The 26749-nt window shown below is 42.3% G+C and overlaps 1 protein-coding gene across 1 annotated transcript in view; it reads right to left on the reverse strand.

Moving 5' to 3' along the window:
* LRSAM1 (leucine rich repeat and sterile alpha motif containing 1) overlaps window positions 1-26749 on the reverse strand; it is a 233945-nt gene that overhangs the window by 48316 nt on the left and 158880 nt on the right. Inside the window, exon 18 of the mRNA XM_069241372.1 lies at window positions 16817-16891. Within this exon, the coding sequence (XP_069097473.1) occupies window positions 16817-16891 (75 nt within the window). The remainder of the gene's footprint in view (window positions 1-16816; window positions 16892-26749) is intronic.

Below are 26749 nucleotides of genomic sequence, written 5' to 3' on the forward strand. Positions count from 1 at the left end.
TGCGGCCGCATGACGGTCAGATCTTGGCGGGCGGCTGATGCTGCCCGCCAAGGTCGTAATGACCCCCATAGTAACCTGCTCGAAATTACTCAAACAGATTTTGGAATGAGAGGCGCAGATATCCAAGGGATTGCTTTTGATTAGCAAACAGATCTTCCGAGGTCAACCTATAACTCCCTACCTTTCTGCACCAGTCAACTTCTTTTTACTGGGTCACAGCACAGGGCTCTGCAATGCCTTTGTGGTTCCCTGCGGATCTTTATCTGAAAGTTCAGCTTGTGTTATCAAATGTATACCTATGGCAGATATACATCAGACTTTCTACTAAGGCAGAGAAAAGGAGACAGACCTTAGGCTGCCTGACCGATGTAGAGAGATGAATGAACCAGCCCTGGGATTACTCACGTGATAGCTGTGGTCTTTTGCCAAATAGACAACTACAATAGAAATTATCTGGGACATTCTCCCCCTCCCCCAAACAACTATTAAGACTCAACAAGATGAAAACAATGTGACCTCCCTCAATCTTTGCCTAGAACAAATGGTCACATGTCTCAGGAGCGGAATGTCCTGTACTGGCACCCAGTCTAGCAAAAAGGTGAATTCAAGATGTGCAGATTCTTAAACAAGGTCCTATCAGATAGTGTCATACCAGCTGTCCAGATACCTATGATAACCTACTAAAAATCGAAATCCCACTCATCTGTTGAGACCCCAGTTTTATGGGGGTAGAACCCTACAATTTGAAGGCTTTCCCTTACGCAAGTCCCTCAACATCTCAACCTGTCTGACAAGATTTTGTCTTTATGCTAAATGCTAAATAGACTCAGTCTGCTCATCGCCTAAAAGTATCCTGTCTTGTGGATAATCACTCCCATGCCATACAAACACCCCTTCTCTTTAATTAATTGTTTGAAGCAGCCTCTAGAACTTGTTGGGTATTCTATTAGAAACTGTTTATAAATTTATTGATGTAGAAAACATTTCTGTTCCTTGGTAAAGAGCACAATCCCAGTATTTCTATTTAAAAATAAAAGCACTTTGATTAACTTCCACTTCATCCCTTCAAAGGTCTTTCATGATCTACCAATTACGAGTCAGACCTTTGCCAATAACATGCAAATTTACATGAAAGATTCTGGCATGGACCACAATGATTAAGCACGTCAAACATTCCCGAGGAGTGGTCAGGCTTCAATGAAGGCTATCTATTTTGAACTATGGCCCTCATTATGACTTCGGCGGTCAAAACAGTTGACTGCCGAAGCCACGCCCATCAGGAGACCGCCAGTGATGGCGGTCCTGAGACTGCCATATTATGTCTCCTGGCAGCTCTCTGCCATAAACTGGGCGGAGAGATGCCAGCAGCCATACTGGCGGTCAGCGGTCTAGTGGAGGTTGCTCCGCTGGCACTGCCACATCATCACAACACCACTTACCGTATTACAACTTTGTAATCAGCGTGGTGGTGTTGTAGTGACAGGGTTGGGGGTGCTGACGGAGCAGGTCCCATGGACCCCGTTCCCTCCCGGACAACCACCAGGTAATGTGATCGACCGACAAGGGAGGGGGTGGGTGGGGGGTATTGAGTGTTGTGTGCGTGAATGGGGGTGTGTCTGTGTGTGAATGAAGGGGGTAGGAGGGTTTTTGTGTGCGTGTGTGTTCAAGTGTCTGTGTGCTTGTGTGAATGAGGGGGGAGTGTTATGGTCATGTGTGCATGTGTGTGTAAATGAATGAGCGTGGATGTGCGCCTGTATGTAAGTATATGTGGATCTGTGCGTGTATGTCTGTATGCGTGGCGTGGTGTGTGTGTGTGTGGATCGGGGGGCCAGTACGGGGATCAGGCCGAGGGCGGGGTCAGTACGGGGATCGGGGGAGGTATGTCAGTACGAGGTTCGGGGGAGGTCAGTACAGGGATAGGGGGTTAGTACGGGGATCAGGAGGAGGAGGGTCAGTATGTGAACCAGGGAAGGGGGCATCGCTGCTTGGGGGGTGGGGTGCTTCTAATGGGGTCAGGGTTGGCGGCTCCTACAGGGAGGGGGAGGGTTGGGGAGTCCATGAAGTGACGATAGGAATTAGAATTCCTGTTGCCAGTATATTTACCACCAGTGATTTCGTGCTGCCGTCACAGAATCCCTGGCAGTAAGGATACTCATTATACTGCGGGCGGAGTTAGGTGGACCGCCGGGCCGAAGGTGGTCAACCTTATGCCAGGCGGTCCCATCCCCCTGACGGTACAGGCAGTGAACTTCACCGCAATGGTCATAATTTGGCGGTCCTGCACCGCCACGCTGTCGGCAGTCTGGCCGCCACCACCAGTGTGGCGGGGCAGGACCGCCAGTGTCATAATGACCCCCTATATGGCCAAGGCAGAAATTATTTCCTATGATCTAATAAGTTCATCATCTTTCAGTCCATCCATTTTCTATTGTTACCACTTATTATAAAACTTTCTGGAGTGTATCTTGATATAGATGTCTTTCCAGAAATAAATCAATTGGCTGTCACTATGTTGCCATTTCAGCTATCAATAAACCTTAGACTACACCAACTATCCTCTATGTGTTTCAAATTAATTTTCGCACAGACTGTAACAAGTGCAAAATGCAGCAGTGCTTAGAAAGTGGAAACTTGCATCTACTGCTAGAAAGTCAATTAATTGGCTCCCTGAGAAGAAATAAAATGTATTTCAAGAAGGCGGTCTTGGTCTTTAAATATATTCTGAGAATTGTCTCATCAAATATCTCTGAAACATCTGCTTTTGTATCACCACATGGAAATGAGACATTGGCAAATTACCTAACTATTGACACTTTCAAGCTTGCTTACGGCACCCGCTGCACCGTTGAACACTTCCATGCTGTGAAAGCGGATAAGACGTGAAGTGGGCAATTTGGGCCCTGGGGGACTCGCTGCTAACACTGCTGAGGCACCATAGACACTGTCAACTGAAATCCTGAAGAGTCAAAGGTAACTTTTTAGTATGGCATAATAGTGTGAATACCCTGGATGTGGCCACCAGTGAACATGAAATAACCCGGACATGTTACAAAAAGGAGGGTGGAACAGGAATTTGCCTTACCACTACTAGAGCCCCAACCTCAAGGGAGATTGTGTTGTTGCTTTTGAATGTTTTTTTCTTTGTATGTGTACCATAAGAAATAAACTACTACTTTTCTTATAAAAGCAATTATTTGGCTAAACATTGATTCTTGCTGTTTGTACTTTGAGTTGTGAGCCATGTTCACTGGCCTGTATCTACACCCCCCCTCAACAAGAGGGAGCCTTGATTGCTTAAACACAGCTACCACTAAGAGTTAGGTGCAGAAGGGGTACTTGGCCCAGCTGAGCATGATCCAAAGTGTTAAGTTCTGGGCAAAAGCCCAGTAACACAGCAACAGCAGCAGCAAACCTCAGGTCACAAAGTGCATTTCAGAACTCCCATGGCGCGAAACCACAGGACCATTTATTTCTACCCTCCTTACTTCAGGGGTGTGCCATAGCTCCATCCGGAGCAGGGGAAACTACAACCATCAAGGGGGAAAGAAACCCCTCGCAACATAGCACATAGTAGGTCAAATCCTGAAGGAACATAGTACATTTTCCACTATATTCATGATGTTCAGGGTGAACTCCCAGGTCTGGAGGTAATGAGTGAGCAATATTCTAGTAACAGTCCTATATATATGTTGCAAGCATAGCATCCAATTCTACTAGAACTTTAATGGCCTTCTCCCTTCTATCTACTCAAATCCCAACTCCCGCTATTCTACATCTAAAGGCTGCAGCCAGCTGCACTAACAACAGATCCACTCTAGGCCCAAAGGAATAAAGTACAAGACTATGCATTTCCTATATTTTAGGTGGCCTTCCAGGTCAGGAGCAGGAGGTTATTCTGGAGAAATCCTTATGGACCTTTTCTGGGCTTCTCCACACCCTGATTTCCTTTGATTCTTATGAAACCATCAATGCACTTCACCCATTGATGGAGACATGACACTTTAACCTGGGGACTGGAACAGATCAAGGGATGATGACAAGCAATAAGCCTTTAGGAGCCGGCTGCATGCTTCATCTGATAGCCCTAGTGATATACTATACATAAAAGATACCCCTCAGCATGTTGCACATGGTCTGGATAGTATGAATGAGGTTGCAATGCTATTGGAATAGATATACTTACATTTTTGTGCCACTTAACAGATGAGGGACTTTCTTACTAGACTACATTTTCAGATTCCATTTCAGCTTACCGCTAGAAGAAAAACCCATTAGGGTACAACCTACGAAAGTTATTCACTTATTGATTCCTACACTACTCAAATGTGATTGTCTCTCTAGCTCCCAGGCAACCTGAGCCCCCCTCCTACACTTGCACTGGTCCTTTAAGTTTGTGGAGGGAACCCCAAGACATCCACCTCCATTTTGTAAGCCCAGCTTTCCATGCACCCTAATTCAGCCCACTGATCAAGAAATACAAGGAGACCGGTAAGATCCCCTGACTTTCTGGGAATTCTTGTTATTTGTTAAAAAGTGTTTGTACTGCTACCCGTACCTGTATACTGTAGGCTACAATCAATCAATCAATCAAGGCGCTGAAAAGGGGGGGGAGGGAAGGACTGCTACTGCTCGAATAACCAGGTCTTGAGGCGTTTCCTCAAGGTCAGGAGGTCCTGGGTCTGTCGTAGGTGGGCGGGGAGGGTGTTCTAGGTCTTGGCGGCGAGGTGGGAAAAGTATCTGCCGCTGGCTGTAGTTCGATGGATGCGGGAGACGGCGGCGAGGGCAAGGTTGGCGGAGCGGAGTTGTCGGGTGGGAGTGTGGAAGGTGAGTCGCTTGTTGAGGTAGGCAGGGGCCCATGTTGTGAAGAGCTTTGTGGGCGTGGATGAGGAGTTTGAAGGTGATCCTCTTGGTGACTGGAAGCCAGTGTAGGTCTCTGAGGTGGGCTGAGATGTGGTCACGGTGTGGGATGTTGAGGATGAGGCGTGCGGAGGCGTTCTGTATACGTTGTAATTTCTTCTGGAGCTTGGCTGTGGTTCCTGCGTAAAGCGTGTTGCTGTAGTCCAGTCTGCTGCTGACAAGGGCGTGGGTGACCGTCCTTCTGGTTTCGGTGGGGATCTATCTGAATATCTTGCAAAGCATGCAGAGGGTGTTGAAGCAGGAAGATGAGACGGCGTTGACTTGCTGGATCATGGTGAGGGATGAGTCTAGGATGAAGCCTAGATTGCGTGCGTGGGTGGTGGATGTTGGTGCGGTTCCTATGGTGGCTGGCCACCAGTAGTCGTCCCATGCAGAGCGGTTGGAGCCGAGGATGAGGATCTCTGTTTTGTCTGAGTTAAGTTCGAGGCGGCTCTTCTCGATCTAGTTGGCGATGGCATGCAGTCTGTCGTGGAGGTTGGTTTTGGTGGTGGCGGGGTCCTTGGCGAGTGAGAGGATCAGCTGGGTGTCGTCAGCGTAGGAGACGATGTTGAGGTTGTGGGATCGGACGATATTGGCGAGCGGTGCCATGTAGATGTTAAAAAGAGTTGGGCTGAGAGAAGATCCTTGGGGAACGCCGCAGATGATTTTGGTGGCTTCCGACAGGAAGGGAGGGAGGCGGACTCTCCGAGTTCTGCAGGAGAGGAAGGATGTGATCCAGTCCAGGGACTTGTGGTGGATCCCGGTGTCGTAGAGGCGAGCGCAGAGGGTGTGGTGGCAGACGGTGTCAAAAGCAGTCAAGAGGTACTGATGTCGGTTGCGGCGATGAGGGCGGTCTCGGTGCTGTGGTTCCTACAGAATCCGGATTGGGAGGTGTCCAGCGTGTTGTTGTCCACCAGGAGGCGGGTCAGTTGGGCGTTGACGATCTTCTCTATGACCTTCGCTGGGAAGGGAAGGAGGGAGATGGGTCGGTATTGAGCTCTTCGGGGTCAGCTTTGGGTTTCTTTAGTAGGGCGTTGACTTCGGCGTGCTTCCAGCTCTCTGGGAAGATGGCGGTCTCGAAGGAGCTATTGATGATAATACAGAGTTGGGGGCGATGATGGGCCTTGCTTTGTTGAAGACATGGTGGGGGCAGGAATCAGAGGGAGATCCGAAGTGAATGGTGCTCATGGTTTTGATGGTGTCCTTGTTATGATTGGTTGCTGGGACTAGTATTTCTATTGGCTTAAGGACTAGGGTTTGTGTTCTGATTGGTACTAGGGTTGGGATTTCTATTGGTCCGTGATTTTTAGGGCTTCTATTGTGATTGGTATTAGGGTTGGGGTTCCTATTGGACTGAGGTTTTAGGGTTACTGTTGTGATAATTAGTCAGGATTAGGGGTGTGACTGGTTAATAGGACTAGGTCTCCCAATGGCTCTACGGTTTAGTGTTACAAATCTGACTGGTCAGGGTTAGGACTAGGTCTCTATTGGCCAATAGGGCTATTTAAGCTTAGGGCTCAGGGCGTCTCAGCCTAGGCATTGAGACTAAGGGCGAAGAGGACAAGGGCAGTTGCCTGTTTGGGCCTGTTCGGGACTGGCTGGGCCTAGGGTCAGAAATGCTGCCCAATTTCCCATTCACCAGGCAAGGATCTCATTCCCTACACATCTTCCAACATCCAAACACATTATCTGCAAAGGCATACGACTCATGCACCACAAACCTTATACAAATTGTAATGTCTCATCAACCTGCACAAGACCCCACATACCACACCTATACACATATCCACCACAACTACAACATTAAGACATTTTCATTCTCACACCAAACACAACTCTGTCCATTCCAACTAACACATCCTGCCATCGCCCACGCAACACAAAACCACATTATATATTACTTTCATCAAAACTAACACAAACACCCCAAACTCTCGTCCATCCCCTCTTGCACACCACATTCACTTCTCCAAAACACATCAACACTCCCTCTAATATTCTAATACCACTCACTAGCACTAACCCACATATAAATCCTTCACAGAAAACTACTTCATCAATATATCCTCTCACTATTCCACAAAAACAAAACAAACCACACACATCAGCACATCAAAATAACATAAACTTTCATAATTTCAGTCACACCCACTCCCACCCTCATGACTACACAAATACAAATCCTGACCAAACTTTACTCCTACATTCTCACTCTTCACAAACATCTACCACAAGCACCCCAACACAGCAACATTCATTCACCCGCTTCTCATCCATTGCTCAGTTTAGAGCCTTACATTATGATCCACATGCTCCTCCACCACCCCAACCATACTCCTTCCACACTAAACAGACACAAACAAAATAAACAACACACCACTATTAACTTTGCACCCCCTTGTTTATTGCACAATAAGACTACTCTCACACTCACAATGTCACTCTCAGCCACCAAGTCCATCACCATCACACACAGATCCAACAAAATGCCTATTGTGACTCTCATACAGATTTCACAACACACCTGCTGCAGACTCAAAATATACAGCTCACCATTCTCCCAAACAAAATGACACTGCCACAAACACACATACTCATAAATGCTCGATCACTCTAAAAAAACAAGCACCACGTCTCTGACCTGCTCACTGACACACAACCTGACTTACTATTCGTAACGAAATCATGGTTGGGAGATGACATGGCCCCAGTGTTGCATGAAGCCGTTCCTCCCGGCTATCAAACCATTACACAAAACCGTATAGGCAAATGAGGAGGTGGACTGGCTACTATATTCAGACAAGCAATAAATCTCAGTAAAACAGACAACATTTCCATTCAAGGAGGTGAGGCTCTACTCACCAGATGCAACCCTGCAGCAACTTCCTTGTGTGACTTTCTCCTCCTTTACAGACCTCCACCTAACAATTCAACATTCCCAGACACTGTTCTAGACACAATCTCAAACCTTATAACATTATACTCAAACCTATGCTTTGTTGGGGACCTAAACAGTGGGTTTGACGAACCCAATATGCTGCATCCAAAGCTATCATCACTGGCCTAGTCACATTGAATCTACATCAGATTGTACACAATCCACACACATCGCTGGACACATCCTAGATGTCATTTTTGCAAACCCTGAATTAGATACCGTTCAAAGCATCATGCCAATCACATGGTCAGACCACCATTTGGTAACTTTCTGACATAAAACATCACAAACAAACACACCTTACAAACATACATAAATCGAACATGGAGCAAACTCAATTTTGAAGACTTAGAAACACAACTAACAGCCAAAACAGATCTAGACACAATAAATTCTGTTCCAAAACTTTATGAGTGGCTACAGGAAACTTTCAATCTCCTAATACCACTCAGAAAAACTAAACAGGAAACAGAAAACTAACACCTTGGAGGAACACAGAACTTAAAAAGATAAAACAACAAATCAGAAGGCTGCAACAGACCTGGCACAGAACGAACAACATTCAAGACAAACGTCAGCTACACAAACTTAACAGAATATACAGATCATCAATAAAAAACAACTAAAAAAAGAACCACTCAGAATTCAAAATTCTAAATCTACAACTAAATAATTTTTATAAAATTCTCAATAAAAACCTAAATGCATGGAAGGAAGACATCCCACTATTCGGGATTTCACGAACAAACTGGCAATTCATTATACAACCAAGGCAGACAAATCGGACTCCTATTTAAAACTGAAGAAAACCATCAGCACCTGCCTGTTTCCTAAAATCCCCTTAAAGACTAAACCAACCCAGCCTCTGCACTCCTTCAAACAAATATCACAAGGTAAAAATATAGAATTGGCCAAAACAAGCAGGCCTTCCAGCTGCCCTTCTGACCCTTGCTCACCACACATCTTCAAGAACATTCTTTTATCTACTTCTGCTGCCACACCTGTAAGAAGAATCATCAATAACTCTTTAACTACAGGAACTTTTCCTGAAGACCTGAAAAAGGCATATATACGTCCGTTATTAAAGAAAACAAACCTAGACCCGCATGACCCCAACAAACCAATTACAAATGGATCTTTCCTAGGCAATCCGATAGAAAGAACAGCATTCGCCTAGATGTCACAGTTTATTTAAGACAACTCCATACTTTCAGACTACCAAACTGGATTCTGCCCAGGAAGAGACACTGAATCCACACTCACAGCAATCTGGGATAATCTTAAAAACACAGTCGACCGCAATGGAATTACTGCACTACTTCTCTTGAACCTCTCAGCTACCTTTGATACTGTTGACTATGACACCCTAATTCAAAGACTCTGCGAAGCCGGCAAAGAAGGGATTGCTCTCGACTGGATTACATCCTACCTTCAAAACAGAACTAATATTATCTACTCTCCCCCATTCTCGTCCAAACCCTACCTCACAAAAGGAGGGGTCCCTCAAGGATCAATCATGTCACCTATGCTTTTCAACCTCTACATGATGTCATTACCAGAATTGATCAATGATTTTCAACTCACATGCTACAACTATGCAGAATACTACTTAAATTGGAATGCCTCAAAGACATTGAAAACTCACAAATCTTCAGTTGCCTCAGAGCCGTAGATCAGTGGATGACTTGGAGCCATCTCAAAGTGAATGCTTCCAAAACGGAAATACTCACATGTGGCGACTGGAAAAATTATGACCCACTGTGTGCCTGGCCTGACAATCTGGGACCATCTCCTTAAGTATCCAAGGAAGTTAAAAACCTTGGAATTACCATGGACTCCAAGTTAACAATGAATGCCCAAGTGAACAAATTAGCACCATCTAGCTTCATCACCTTGAAGACTCTGCAAAGCATCTTCCCCCACCTCGGATTTCTACTATCTCTCTTGTACTATCTAAACTGGTTTATGCCAATGGCCTCTATCATGCATCATCTCTATCTATTATGAAAAAAACTACAACGTATTCAGAACTCAGCTGCCAAGCTACTATTACATTTAAAGCCACAAGCCCAAACCTCCTGCTTTTAGAGCATTACAGTGGTTACTCAGGGGGGTGGAGTTTAATAAAATACCTACTTGTCCATGGGACAGGTTGCTTCTTAAATCTATTTGTCCTGTGAAAAAATCTACTTGTCCCTTTGGTGCCAGGTAGTGAGGCAACAAGTTATGGCAGCAATCTCATTATGTAAGAGCTCTCTTAATAGCCTCTCTGATTATGCCAGGGCTACTACAATATTTCCTTATTTTGCCACCTTTCCACAAATCTACATACTGGTGCTGGAGGAAGCATTAAGCAATAGTTCCAGGGCTGGAATGCCTTAGAGTCTGCAAGCTATAACTTGCATGTTTTAAGGATTTTCACCAGCTCTTCTCTAATCTTTTCCCTTAATGAGAAAGGTTGGAAATTTACTCCTGACAATGGCAGAAGTAGAAGTTCTTCCAGGGTTGGGGAAAAAAAGAGGTTGGAGAGAAAATGAACTTGTAAACGCTCAATAGATTTTCACATGAGCAAATCAACACATGCATATTTGCTTGTGCTAAAATATAGTTCAAAAATATTTTCTAGGAGTACAATTTCCTGATCTACTTCTCTAAGTTCTTGTGAATTCATGAAAACTTGTTGCCCTTGAACCCAAACAATATGTCCTGGGCGTCGGATGATAGGAATTCCACATCCCTGTTACTGGTTGCCAGAAGTTCCACCTTCAAGCTTCTTTATATCACCCACAAAGCTATACATGGAACAGGATTGCTTTTCATCAAAAACAAAATAACCAAATACATTCAACAAGGAAACCTCAACTCAAGATTGGGACCCCGCCTTAAAACACAACCATACATGAACAAGACAATACGTGGTACATCCTTCTCTGTTCAAGCAGCCAAACTATGGAATTCATTACCCCCAAATATAAGATCCACAGATAACTATCTTCTCTTCAAAAGACTACTCAAGAGTTGGCTCTTTCCTTTATAACCACCATATCCAAACAGCAATGGACTGAATATGCCTGTGTTGATAATTATTTATAATCTGATTATGTGTATATTCTAGATATGTATAGTTCTTTAAGAAATAATTATACTTACTATTTCATAATAATAAATGATACACTTAGGGGGTCATTACGACATTGGCGGGCGGCGGTAGGCCGCACTCCCGCGGCCCCCATTACGACATTCCCGCTGGCCCAGCGGGGATGAGGCTGCAACATAGGAGCCGGCTCCTAATGGAGCCGGCGGTGTTGCGGCCGTGCGACGGTGCAGACAGTGAAAAGCTGGCCGGGGCCCCAGGACACCCCTTACCGCCAGCCTCTTCCTGGCGGTGCAAACCGCCAGAAACAGGCTGGCGGTAGGGGTGTCATAATCCCCAGGGCAGCGCTGCTTGCAGCGCAGCCCTGGTGGATTATCACCGCCAGGGCTAAAACGGCGGAAAACCGCCGGCCCTGGCGGTGCGACCGCGGCACTACCGCCGCGGTCGTAATAAGGGCCTCCGTACCGCCAGCCTGTTGGCGGTACGGACGCTACATTACCCCTGGCGGTCCCGACCGCCAGGGTCGTAATGACCCCCTTAGTCTTTAAGCCTGTTTAACAAATGTATATTTACCCGTGGTTAAATATACATATTTGTGTGTGCATGTGTGTATATGTGTGTGTGTGTGTGTATGTATGTATGTATATTGTTCATGTTTAACATGTTCATAGGTCACTGTATCGCTCCTAGTTCTCAGTTATGTTAGATACTTATGAATCCCTGCTTTCTTTTTTACATCACTATGAGAAAATGTTATCTTAACTATTTAGCAGCACGCATTTCACTATTGAAAAATTGAGGAAAGATAAATAAATGTTAGAAAAGTACCCTTATTAATTAACATCAAATATTACAAATCTTAAAGGCCTGTGTTTACAGAATGCAACTTTACTTCTCATATTATGATACTCAGTATTATATTCCTTGCACATATATTCACTTACTATGTACTTACATATCTATTTAGAACTCTAGTCCTACTGTACTAGAGAAAAAATAAATACAATGAATTTATTACATATATTTAAAAAAAAAATATTTAAATAAAAAATAAAAAAAAGAATGACTCTTTTGTAAGCTTTACTCTGTCTCCCCATCACCCTATGTCTCTATCAATCTATCCACCATCCCCACTCGGACTCATCCCAAACCCATTCTACTACTTTGATCTCCAGAATAACCCTTTCTAAGCTCTTCCCTCCTCTATCCCTCCTAGCTCACCCTACACCTCAGTTTACTACTATGATCTCCCAAACAACCCTACAAAATTCTCCCTCATTTATCTCACCTTTGACTCATTAAAAACCCCTTCTGCTACTATGATCTCCCTAACCCCTTTCAACAGACTCTTCCCTCCGCCATCTCTCCTTTACTCATCCCAAGCCTCATCCTATTACTATAAACTCCCAATTAACACTTCTGGATTCTTCCTTCCTCTATCCCTCTATTACTCTAGTCAATCCAACTAGCAAACTCACATATCATCCACTCACATTAACTCAAACTAATACTGAAACTGTACTCATATTTCCCTATACTAATCCACCACTAATTCCTCTTGGATTCTGGAGTAACATGCTACTCGCCAAAAAGTGCTTCAACGCCTCGTCAGGGGTAGTAAGCGCTACATAAACGCAATTACAATACAATACAAATGTAACAGATTGTGAGATGTATTTGTGGTACTTTGTTTCTTCCTAAATTTGACATTTACCAAAGGTTTAACAATTGCACAATTGTCAGCCAAGCTTAATGTCTTGTTGCACAGTCTCATATGTTCATGGACAGGGTTTATCCGGTAGGATATTTGCACAAGGAGTTTCTTTTATCTTGGCCACAAGGCAAGGCTTGAAATATGCTCTTTCTCATGGAAACATGGATAAACCAGACCTCTGCACCCAGACAGAGCTACAGCCATCCTCACCAGCTTTCAGATTGTTAAGCAAGACAATCAGCACAAGCGTAGAGGTGGAGTTGTCATCATATTCAAAGACACCATCAGCTGCACAATCTACACAGACACCGCCACAAGCTATATGGAAAACATCACGTTCAAGATACGCATCACCAACTTCTCCCCGGAAAGAACCCCTGTATACAGACTATCAATTTCGCCAGTGACACCATGGACTTTGCTGCACCCTTCATCATAAAAGCCAGCACCTTCATCCTCCTTGGAGACCTTAACTTTCTCCGAGGAGACTGCAGTGAACCAAACTCTAATGCCCTTCTGGAAAACCTCAGAAACCTTTGCCTCCTCCAGCAAGTTACCAAACCCACCCTCATCAACAGATACCTTTTGGACCCGATTTTCTCCTCAATTAGCAAAATTACATTCGACAAGCCAGCATCTATGATCTGCCACACCCTCATCTGTTTCAACATACTCATCCAGACACCCTCACAGTTCTACCACCAATGAAACCGACAGACACAGCTGGAAAAGTCTCTTAGAAGAGGAGAGGGCTTCCGGCCTTCTCTGAGCACCAGCTGGAGAACACCAGCGACTTACTGAAAGTCATCAAAAACCTCTGGATCACCACATGTGCCAACACCCTGGCTCACCTCAAGAACCATCCAACTGCAATAGCCCCACTACAGGGCAGCTGGTACACAGGAACTCAGGCTGACAAGGCGCCACTGCAAGTAACTGGAGCATAAATGGAGAGCAAGTCAAGCCACCTCAGATAAAGACATCTTCAAATCAGCAATAAGACACTACCACCAGCAGATAACAAAATACCAGGCACATAGCTCTTGCAGATTACACTGACGCCAGCACTAACAACACCAAGGAAATCTTTGTCATCATCAAATATTTTACTGCACCTCTTGCCACCTCCAGCAACATTACCCCTTCACAAGACCTTTGCAACAAGCTCATGGAATTCTCATGTAACAAAATCACCTCCACATTCAGAAAATTAGACCTTAAACTAGACCCCCCCCCCCCACCATCGCAAGTGAACTTCCCATTACACAAAATGAACAAACTCTGACCTTGTAGCATACCATCACCACCACTGGAATCTCTGCTACCATGAAAACCTTCCACTTGGACCCTTGTTCCCACCCCATGTCTGCAGCAAAACAACTCCTACCAATCAGCAAATCATTAATACGCACCCTCAATGCCATTGACTCAGTCACATTCCCAGACACCTGGAAATATGCCACGTTCATGCCTCTACTCATGAAACTATCCGCTGACCCAGCCACGCTTTCCAACTACAGCCCCATCTCCCTCCTACCATACTTGACAAAGGTCTTAAAGAACCTAATTAACTAACGCCTCACCGATCACCTCAGCAACCACCAGCTTCTAGATGCCATACAGTCCAAAATTAGGCCCAACCACAGTACAGAATTAGTAATCATTGCTGCCACAGAGGGCATCCGCATGATCTGTGACAGAGGAGACACAACAGCCCTCCTTCTCCTAGACCCATCTGCAGCATTTGACAAAGTCCCACATCCCATCCTCATCAGATAATTAAAGTGGCATTTCATGTTGCTGCACGCATACAGTAAAGAGTAGAAAGTTGAATATTTGTATTTGTTTTACTCCTCTAATTACTATGTTTTGTAGCTCAATATGAATTGATTCAAATACAACACCAAAGCAAAATGTTCATTTTTATCGCTAGGGAATGAGCAGAACCAGGACTAGAGCATGAAAATGATTACATTCCAGGATTTCTAATTCTACATCTTGTTTGTTTGACATCAGAAGTGCACTGCACATATAGGGGGTTAATTTAAGAGGTTTCCAGATTATAATGGACTCTGCTTTTCATTTCATGAATGGTTGTTTTAGTTACCATGGTACCTGTAGTTGTTTCTTTAGATCTCAGGGATACTGGAGTCCTGTATAGTTGATATTTTATGGCTGATGTTTCACAGATGTAAAGAAATCAGTGCATAATTCCCATTACTGTGTTGCTTATCAAACTGAAAATTCATATTTGAGATAGCTACAACATTTGTCATTCACCATGGTTTTCCAAGTCCAAGAGGTACTGAATGATCAAGCTCTCAATTACATCAAGAAGCTGCTTTTTTCTATAACTCCAGACTTATTCATATTGTCAGGCCAATACCATCCAGCACTTGTTTCACCCAATAAAGGATTCAAGTGTCTGCACCACCTACAGCAGGTAGGTATTTACAGCTATTCTCCTAATGTCACATATGCAAGGCAACTAAACACACCAATTTCCTACCTGCTTTATGTGCTTGCCAAGAAACCTAGAACGTTGGTAAACAACAGAAGTTAGTGCCAGCACTTTAATCACTCTGACGAACTGAGAATCTCACCAATCCATATGGGATGCTAACTCAACCAACACCACGATCAATACCAAATATGAGTTCACTTGCTAACTTGTCTCTCAAAGTATCACTGTAAAAGTAACACATTGAACGTTTTACCAACACCAATGATCTATCAAGTGCCAAAGGGACAGTTGTCCTGCAATCTACTGCTGACATGCAATGCATTGCATGGGTAGAGGGCAAAACAGATAACATGGGAATGTACGATTTTACATCACTGCAGATCATTTCCAGCAAACCAAGTTATTGAGAACGAGAGGGGGTCTTGCTAGGGTATTATGTAATTTAATATTTTCAGAAAACAAAGCACACAACGTATAACCTGCTGAAAAACAAACAACATCCTGAATGGCCCTCAGGTCAGCTCTGATATTAATTTCTGAATATGTAAGCCTTTCTGAAGTATGTTGTATCAAATTTCTGTTGTTCGAAGCTAAAATCCCAAGAACTCAATGGCATACTAAAGTACACAGCGGAAATGGGTCATTGATCTCAACTTGAAGGAATATGTAATATTGTGGTTTTTTGTATTGATAAATGGGAGGTTGGGAACAGAACTTAAAGGAAACAAAAGATCATGAAAAAATTAGCGCAAGCCATGATGGGTGGAAATGCAATGAAAAGTCTCCCTTACAAGAAATCTAAATTTCAGCACAAAACACTTGCTGACAGATCGGAGGACGAAGTACCAGCATGCCATTTTTCACACAATTTTGTAATGATAAAAACAATGTGGTAACAAATGTGAATTGGTTACTCAAAAAGCTCTTATGTTTAATCCATCATCATTTATGGTTGTGTAATAAAAAAAGTCACCTAAGAATTTCAGCTTTCTTAGGCAGGGGAAATCAAACACATTCAGTAATACTCATCATAATTTCTGTAAAACATTTTGAGACCCTCTATAATCATTACATAATCAGGCTGCTACTGAAAGCAAGAGCCTACTTATTATACACAATACAACAGCACACCTCACCATAGCTTTTCTAAAATGTGATAAGAGGCTGTGATGGCCATTTCCTTTGTTTGTTGTTTGGCAGGACTTTAGTGGTCCAGGACACCTTCTACAATTATGGTCAACGCAAGCAGGGGTCTACATTCCTTAAACATCATAGGCTAGACCTATGGCTGAAAGTCATACACTTTATGATATGATATGTGACAGTACCAAGGTCTGATCTCAAAGCACTTTACAGAAAGATCAGGCACACTGTTATTACAAACTTTTCTTTACCATAGTTTTTGGTAATTTTGAAACAATGTTTAAAATAACCTCCCTTTGCCTTCAACTTCAGGTGCATTTAGGTGTTATAAGACCTACCCTGATGAGAAGGCGTCCATTAAATTTTGAGAACAGATTAATTGTACTGACAGACACAGTTCTTTTAACTGTTTTTTTTAAAACATGTACACCAAGCACTTTCAAAGCAATATAGCTTTGGGTGCACCGCCTACATAAAAGGCGATTTCAAGTGCCTTAAAAGATTCACTGAACTCTGAACAGATAGAAAATAGAATTCTGCCTACCATCTATGAATGTCATGACCCACCTGGTTCCTGATCTGCCTGTGCATCATGTCTTTCTTCAGCTGTAGAGCTTCAAATGCTGTTTTCTGTATCTGCGACTGTAAGAGCAAATGCAAAAATCAGATGCGGTTAGTGCGGACCATTGTACTATAGACTTCAGATCTGCGGCTCTAGTGTGAACAATCCTACTACCTAAACTTAAGGAAAGAACTGACCTCAACATCAGCACTGATTTCAAAAGACTACTAGCTATCGACAAAAAGGCCAGCTCAGTTTACAGCAAATCAGAGTGCCACCAAGGTTGCTTATTATATTCTCTGTATACTAAATTGAACAAACATACTAAGCGAACATTTAATGCACACAACCCTTTGTGAAGGTTGTATATATATCTATATAGATATATATATATAGTTACTTACCTTCTTACTGGTTGTAGTTATGTTAACAATTAGGGTATCACTATGGAATGATCTTGCAAGACCACCTGCAATTGCGAAAGCAAAGTGCCTGACGATTTGTGCCGTATGGAGCAGTTATCTGGCCCAGGAGTGTGAGGGGGTCGAAACGTCAACGATATTGCTCATGCCTGGATTGGTTGTATCTCGTGGAGAGATTGGAAATTTGGAGGATAGGACTCTATCTTGAAGAAATGATAGGATGATTTAATGTGGTCAATAGATTAACCAACAGGCTGTATTCTAAAGTGTATATTTATATAAACTTTTTAGATTTTCCTTTTTGAATGGTTTTAAGGGAATTGTTTCTTTATCTTTGCACACCAGCACTTATCTTTTAATTTTTCTGCACTGGCTCTCCTTTATTTTTCCGTGATATGATGGGGGTAGTTAAAAATTGTATTTAAATATTTATATGATATTTGTAATTAAAATTCTCTTTGAGATATTTGAAGGGTAATGATGTGTGGTTTTGTCTGTAAAATGGTTTTGTGTACCTAGGGGTTGTTTTTGTTTATAATTATGCATACCCAAACCCCCTAGGGGCTAAATAGGGTTACCCTCTGTGGTAGTTAATAATGACGATTCGTGCAGCAGAGTACTGTGTAAGTTAAGTGGGAGGCCTCTTAATTATTATAATCAGATGCTTTGGCTGTACTTAATCTAAAGAATTTCATATACAAGTATGTTTAGCCAATTTCTTCCCAAAACAGACACATAATACAATCTCCACTTTCACTCCAGATGTTCACAGTGAATTTGTTAGCTTATGGCTGAGCCTTCCTCTAGACGGTAGTGTCCCTGCAGTCTCGCTAATCCTGTTGTGTGCAAGCACAGTTCCTTATATGAAGTTGGTCACACTATATTATGCTTTATTCTGGCTTTTTGAATTCTTAATTTATTTGATATAGGAATCAATTTCTGCTTTGTGACATATTTAAGGTAAGATGTCTCTACGGAGATTTTTGTTAACATGTTTATGCTGGTTTTTAGTCTAGACCAGTGGTTCTCAACGTGTTTCTTGGGACATATGAGGGTCCATGTAGCCTTCTCGGGGGGTCCGCGACTGCTCAGAAATTTGAATATTATTAACAGATTAGGTCCCCAGCTTTTAGTATTGACTCAGTGGGGGGGTGTCCGGATACCAATAATGATTCAGTGGGGGGTCCCCATGTTCCATTAATGATAAAGTGGGGGTCCACAAAAGTCAAAAGGTTAGGAACCACTACTCGAGACCCACTGTACATCGCTACAAAGTATCATGGGCCCTTGTACACACTATATAAAAGCTGTAAAATAAATAGACAGTTCTCTTAAAAAGAATGCTGGGAGTGTAAATTTTTTGAAAAACATGTTTATAACGTAGCAGCATTTTAAGGCTTTGTGTGAACGAAACAAACTTCACACAGCGGTAAAATTGACCTGCAAACCTGTGTTCCCACTTTGAAAGGTTCTATTCACTCGTCACTTGGGGGCTCAACCCTTGCCACTTATACTCTCTTTCTATTGTCCTTCAATAACTGTGAGTGATCTTTTTTGGCCTTTGTTGCACACTGGTTCTGGTGGCACCAAAAATGGAGGCGCAAGGGTTGAGTCGAAGGAGATGCTGGTATTTGGGGGCAGAGAACACAGACGTTCCAGATTATGCCCCCTAACAATGTTCGTAGTATGTCATATACGTGGCTACAATAGTTCTTCTTAGTGCAGATGGCCTTGTTAGTCAGTTTTGCACACTATGAAAGTGGTTTGGTAGCCACATATAACATTAATTTCTTGGATATTACTATAATTGTAAAAAGAAACAATTTATAATTCAGTTCTCCATTTGTCAAACTTCAAATGCAGAATAATTGTAACTCAAATTTGTAATGAAATGGACTCATTAGTATATGATAAATACAGTGTTGTCAATTGTGAAGTAAACTACTTTATACAATTGTATTAGGAAGATATGTCTCTCTATAAAAGGGCGCTGAAATGTTTACAATTGCTAATACATATGCCTGAAATATATAGCTTCATGTCATGGTGGATAAAAGCCTCCATCTGACATGGCATTAAAAGGTGTTTTTAAACTAAGTACACTGGTGAATTCCAGATCAATTCACTGGACGTACAAACCCAGAAGCTCAAAGATATGCTGTACCAGAAGAAAGAGAAGGTTGAGGCAGAGCTTCAGAGTATACCACAAAGCACAAAAACTGAAATGCTTGTTTAAAGCTCTACGCCTCTTGACACTATTTCACCCACTGTATGGTCCTAGAACCGGCTATTAAACGTATAAAATATTTAAATATGCAAAGAACCTCGGCTTGTGTGCCCAAAACCTCTGACACTCTCTCCAAGAGGTTCAGAACATGGCCACTTGAATGCTGGTAAGCCAATGCAAATTTGAATGTCTCTCACTACCTCAGCAGCCTTATATCCGGGACATGGTACGCAAGCTTTAGGGAGCCTCCTCAAAGCCTATAGTGTCACCTCAGGCTTACTTAAGCTTTCCTGTTTCGCATTCTATTTGTTGTGAATTCTGGTGGGATTTTTTGATGTTTTCAAAATTGTAAAAGTAAAGTCAGTGGTTATCAGTGCACACCCTTTTCTACTGTGTATAAAAACGTAGGGATGTTGGATTTGTCATGCAAGTATATAAATTTAATTTCAATTCCTTCCTTCCCTTTCATTCTTATTGTCAATTGTTCCTCCCTTATTTCCTAATCCTAACTCACTCTTTTGTACCCTTTCATAGAACGTGTTGTTTCAAGAAACTTGTAATTATTTCTCTCCCTTCTGCTGTTTCAAGTAACTTAAATTATTCCTCTTTCCAGAATTCCAGGCCCACCTTATGTCAAGGATGTGCACACATTTACATATGTTGCACTTCATTTGCAGCAGATGAAAGGTTTAATGGTGCAAATATTCTCAGAATGAAGATTTTCTACTTGAACTTGCAGGGTGCCTAAGTTCACTTACATACGCAGTTCATTATGCAAATGAAGATTCCATTGTTAGGCAATGACTGCAAGAGTTCATACTCATTTGAAAGATAACACAAAGACCTCCAGGCATTGTGTAATAGTTAATGTGAGCTGACGCTCGAGTCTTAGAGGACTCGGGCGCTCGAGCACACGAGGTTGCTGGGGCAACCGGGGGGAACGCGTTCAAACGGTGCCGGAGATCGGGAAAAACGGACACGTTTCCTCTGGGGGTCGGAATTTATGTACGAGCAGAATAAATGCATCAAAACCGTGTATCTTGTGAAGGTTATTACATACCTTCTTTTTGGCGACGAGGAGACCCTCGGAGACGAACCCATTCCAGACGCTGCTGCAGTCAGTTGAGGCTCGAGTTGGTATAAATTAACCAACGACGTGTGGAGCAGACTCGGAGCCACTGGTTCAAGCTTCCTTGATTGTGAAGTTTTTTTTTTCAGCAGGAGGCGTGATTAATGAAGTTTAACAGGAAATAGCACTGTGGGAGTGTTGTGCTAGAAACGCTAACTTGCTATTTCAGATGGACATATACAGCAGCCATTTTAGATTTTTTTTTATTTTTTATGACTGTGTTGTATTTTTCAGTTTTACTAAGTTTTAAAGGACAAGGATGTACATAAACATCATTGGAAGTTATTACCTGTAGTAAATATACGAAAAATAGTTTGGTTTATTGCGTAGTCTTGGATTCGCCATTTTGTGCGCTATGCAGGCTGTTAATCCTCCACCCCCGTTTTTGGAAAGTCCAGGTGAACCACAAATTGCCTGGAGGCATTGGTTTGATGCTTTTGAAACTTATTTGGGGGCAATAGGAGCGGCGAGATTTAGACCTGAGCGTAACAAGTGCATATTGTTACATTCTATTGGGTTTGAAGGTCGAGCTATCTTCAAACATTTACCGGATATACCAAATGACGAAGAGGAATTGGATGATTATGAATCTGCGGTGAAGAAAATGAGTAACAGGTTCGATTCTCCGCCAAGTTTAGTAGTGTCTAGACACACGTTTTTCAAGAGGGTTCAGCAAAATGGTGAAGATGTGGATATGTACATTTCTGCGCTGAGGTTGTTCGCAGCTGACTGCCAGTTTGGTGTACTGAATGATCAATTGATCAGGGATCAGTTCATTTGTCAAGGCTTGGACAGATCAATTAAGCAGAAATTGTTATCTTTGGACAATCCAACACTAGTTGAATCTATCAAAATTGCCAAGAGCATCGAATCATCAATAAAATCGACTAAGGAAATAGAGAAATCTTTGGATAGTCGGGAAAGAATTGGTGTGGTCCGAACTAAAATGGACAAAGGAAGATTGGACAAAACAGTGAACATTCAACCCTCTAACCAAGGATACAAGAATAGTAGAGACAGTAGTTCGAGTGGTTTTTGTAGACAAAAAATATTTGCTTTAGGTGCGGATATGCCCTACATGTGAAAGGGACCAGAGCGTGTCCGGCTTTAAGTGTTCAATGTGGGAACTGTGGAAAAATTGGCCATTTTGCGAAAGTGTGTCAGAGTGAACGTTTAAGAAACAACGCAGTAACGTCAGTGGTTGAGAATGAGGAAGGGTTGGTTGAAAATTTGATTGGAGAAGTTCAAGATATGGTGTTAGTGATTGATGACAAGATGATGAAGAGTGATGATGCTGGGAGCTGCATTGATCCGTATGTCCTCATTAGAGTAGGAAATAAACATTTACGGCTGTTAGTGGATTCTGGTGCGAGAATTACAATGATAACACAAGAGTTGTTTACTCAGAATTGGAAAGGTCGTACTTTGTTACCTCCAGATAGAGCTCCTGTTTCTTATGAAGGGAGGAGAATAGATCTCCAAGGATATTTTGAGGATATTATGGAGTTCAAGGGAAGAAAGATACGAGGAAAAATTTACGTTGCAGTGAAAGGTTTAAATATCTTGGGTTGGTTTCATCAAGGTCTTTTTGGTATGGTTTTGCGACCTGGTACCAAAGATCAGGTAACAGTGATTAGGGATGTTAATGATGTTGAAGAGACGTTAAATGAATATCCCGAGGTTTTTTCAGGAGACTTAGGAAAGATAAAAGGATTCAAGCACAAAATCAAGGTAAAGAACAATGCCATACCAGTCAAACATAAACTTAGGAGTGTACCTTTTAGCATCAGAGAGGAACTAGAAAAAGAGCTTCTTGGTTTACGTGACAAAGGGATTATTGAGCCAGTTGAGTCTTCGCTATGGACTTCCCCTTTAGTGGTTAAAAAAAAAAAAACGGAGAGTTGAGAGTGTGTGTGGACTTGAGAGCATTGAACAAAGAGATTTGGGTGGACACGCATCCATTACCAAAAATAAGTAAATTGTTGTCTACGGTTAAGAATGCAAAGATATTTACTAAACTTGATCTTGCTAGTGCTTATCATCAGGTTGAGTTAGATTCAGAATCAAGACATTTGACAGCGTTTGTGTCGCCTATTGGGACGATCCAGTACTGTCGCATGCCGTTTGGGTTAGCCTCGGCAGCTTCAGTCTTTCAAAGGATTATGTGTTCGATATTGAAAGGTGTGCCGAATGTATTAGTGTTTCAGGATGATGTGCTGATTTATGCAGGTACTCAACGTGAACATAACCAAGTGTTGAGACAGGTGTTGGATAAGTTTTCATCTTGTGGAATTGTTCTAAAAAGGGAGAAGTGCTTGTTTATGAAACCATCAGTAGAGTATTTAGGTTTTGTTTTTTCGGAGGAGGGAATATTACCAAAACCTGGATTGATAGAAGCCATCAATAAGGCCCCACCCCTGAAGGACAAAGGGGGAGTGAAGTCATTTTTAGGAATGTGTGAATTTTACTCTCGATTCGTTTCAAACTTTGCTAGCATAGTTAGGCCGATATCAAATCTTTTGAAGAGTGAGGTATGCTTTGCTTGGGACAATGAGTGTGATAGGGCATTCGAAGAAATAAAGAAGATATTAGTTAGTGCTAAGGTACTGAAACCTTTTGATCAAGAGGTTCAATGTTGTTTAACTGTTGATGCAAGTAATTTAGGGGTTGGAGCGGGTTTAACGCAGTTGAAGAATGATGAAGAGAACACAATTGGGTTTGCATCTAGAGCGTTAAGGGAACCGGAAACTCATTTTTCTGTTATTGAAAAGGAATTGTTGGCTTGTGTGTGGGCGGTTGAGAAATTCAGAAACTATATTTGGGGCAGACATTTCATATTGAAGACAGATCATAAACCTCTGGTGTCGATTCTAAATGGCACAAATAATAAAACTGGTACACCCAGAATTGCGAGGTTTACGGCAAGATTGATACAGTATGATTTTGAAGTCATTCATATTCAAGGAGGAAAGAATGTCAGAGCAGACTATCTATCACGGTTTCCAGCTCAAATTGTAGAAGGGGATGATGATAATTGGGCAGATGAGAGTTGCTTGATTGCTGCTGTGGAAATTGAACAAGTCTGTGTGTGTTCAGAAAATGTATGGAAAGAGAAATTATATGCAGACGAAATTTTGTGTGAGGTAATCAAGAATGTCAAAGAAGGGTGGCCTCATGAAAGGGGATTGACGTATGGTGTTCAACCATTTTGGAAAATTGCTGACGAGTTGACTATTGAGGACAATATTTTGCTGAGGAATGACAAATTAATTCCACCAGAAGATTTGAGATGCAGAATCAAGCAAAAAGCTCATGAGGGGCATTTAGGTGCAACAATGACCAAGAAAAGAGTGCGTGAGCGTTTTTGGTGGCCATGTATGGATAGTAAATTGACAGTTTGGTGAAAAATTGCACCATATGCTATAATAGTGATAAGTCATTTAGAACATGTACTCCTCCCATGATTCCAATTGATTGTCCTACTGGTCCTTGGAAGAAGTTGGGAGTGGATTTGGTGGGACCATTTCATGCTTTGAATTGCAGTACCAGGTATGCGTACGTGGTAGTTGACTATTACTCAAAATGGCCATACGTGAAGTTCGTTCAGGATCCTAATGCTAGATCGTTGGTTATGTTTTTGAGAGAGGTTTTCATGAGTGAGGGTTTTCACGAAGAAATAATTACAGACAATGGTGTACAATTTTTGTCTGACAAATTCAAAGTGTTTTTGGATGAAGGATCGATTAAACATTTGAGGTGTTCACTTTATCAACCCCAGACAAATGGTTTGGTGGAACGTTTTAATCGTGTACTGGGTGACTGCATTAGGTGGTCACTGAGAAACAAATGTGTGGTGACTACATCTGTCCAGGCAATGCTATGGTTTTATAGAACAACACCACACTCTACCACTGGAGTGTCCCCTTTTGAAGCATTAAGGGGAAGGAAGGCTTGTATGCAAGTATGTCCGGGGTGGATGTCTAGATTTTTCAAAAGTATGCGATTGGAAGAGTGTGCGAAAATTGTTCAACAGAATGTGAAAGAAAAACAGGTTGTGCAAAAAATGCATTTTGACAAACGGAAAGGTGTTAGGAGAATTGGTTTATCAACAGGAGATTGGGTGTCTATAAAGCTGCCTACTTTTGTCAAAAAAGGGGATCCGAAATTCTCTGACTCGGTAAGAGTGAAGTTGGTGAAAGAGAATGCAGTAAAAGTTGATGGAAACAAATGGTGGAACATGTCAAAGGTTGTTAAACTTCAGAATGGGTTGGAAGAGAGTCGTGTTGACCATGGGTTAAGGACTAATTCAAGGTCACAGGATTCTAATGCTCTCCAGCAACCGGTATCGCAGGTACCGCCAACGCGTAAGAGTCTACGTTTAAGGAGAGTACCTTGGAAACTCAGAGTGTGATGGGTCTGTGTGTGTGGAACGCGGGTAAAAAAAGATTTAAAAAAATAGTTATCCATAAGATTGCTTTATGTGAAGAAAATGTTTAATGAAAATTATTTTTGTTCTATAAGCATGTTAAGTTAGTTATAATTGTTTGTGTAAGGAGTTATATTCATAATATGCTTTAAGTGAGAGTTTGCTCATTGCAAATCTTTACAGTTGAATAATTATGTGAAGTTGATATGTTTGTTTGTAAAAGGAATTATTTAGTTTAAAAAAAACAACAACAAAAACTCAATGTAATAGTTAATGTGAGCTGACGCTCGAGTCTTAGAGGACTCGGGTGCTCGAGCACACGAGGGTGCTGGGGCAACCGGGGGGGAAAGCGTTCAAACGGTGCCGGAGATCGGGAAAAACGGACGCGTTTCCTCTGGGGGTCGGAATTTATGTACGAGCAGAATAAATGCATCAAAACCGTGTATCTTGTGAAGGTTATTACACATTGACATTTTCCAAGTATGTGTGAGGGGACCGAGTAGGATCCGTAAAATATTCTATACCGCACAGGAGAACTGCCCTAAATGTAACGCCATTAATGCTTACCTTCAGCATATGTTTTGGGCATGCCCGAGTTTGACAACTTACTGGTACAGTGTTCTGCAACACAGTTCAGGGCTGGGTATCCGGAATACCCTTAAGACCAGTCTGCTTGGCATCAGGGGTGGCTTTAGCGCTGGTGGTACCTGGAGCAACAAATTTTTTTGCACGTCATCTACTCCCCCGAGGACCTCCTTCTTCATGGATTCCCTAACTACCACCGCTCAAGAGTGTCCCTTGTCTCTCCTTAACACTTCTCTGACATACAAATAATTTTTATAGCGCTACTCATACTTCACGCACAGTTCTGCATGGTACAGGTTCTTTGCAGCATGCACATTAACCCTATGCGCTACTTTATAATGAGACTAAACTGCTACTAGACAAAACTCCAGTTTCTCACCAGAAAGAACATTACTTACCAGAGATAGCTTGACATTTTTACTTTTGCCTGAAAACTGCTAGACACACAAGGAATTCTGCAGCACATGCTTTTAAACCTATAATTGGGGGGTGCCAGAAATACCAGATTTTCAGCAAGAAAAACCGGGACGGACACAGAAATAGAAATAGGACCAAGGGCCAGATGTATCACGAAGGCCTTTTGCGATTCGGAATTTGCGATTTTTAACAAATCGCTATTTCCGACTCGCAAACTGCCATGTATCACATTTGCGAATCGGTAATAGCGATTTCTTAAAAATCGCAAATGCTATTACCGAATCGCAAATTGCGATACCGGCCCCATTCGCACCTATGGGCATGTTGGCCCATATCTGCTAATTTTTTGCATTTCCAAAATTGCAATTTCTTAACTAGAAATCGCAATTTTGGAAATGCAAAACCCCAGGGTGCTGGGGGCCTAAGGCCCCCTCTGCTGCACCCCAAAATTATTTTTTTCACCATGTAAGGTGCATTCATGCCAAAAGGGAATGTGTGCTTTACATGTACATTTTTAAAATGGATTTTAAATGCATTTTTTAAATTTTCACATGGTTACCACCAAGTTCAACTTGGTGGTAAATAGCGATTCCTAAATGCCCAAATCGCATTTAGGAATTGCTTCATACATGTGCTAAGGAATCGCAAATAAGGAATCCTTATTTACGATTTCTTATTTAGAGAGTCGCACTTTGTGACTCTCTAAACAGGGTCGCAATTTTAAGGAATCGC

Source organism: Pleurodeles waltl, chromosome 6 (assembly GCF_031143425.1).
Source record: "Pleurodeles waltl isolate 20211129_DDA chromosome 6, aPleWal1.hap1.20221129, whole genome shotgun sequence".
NCBI lineage: Eukaryota > Metazoa > Chordata > Amphibia > Caudata > Salamandridae > Pleurodeles > Pleurodeles waltl.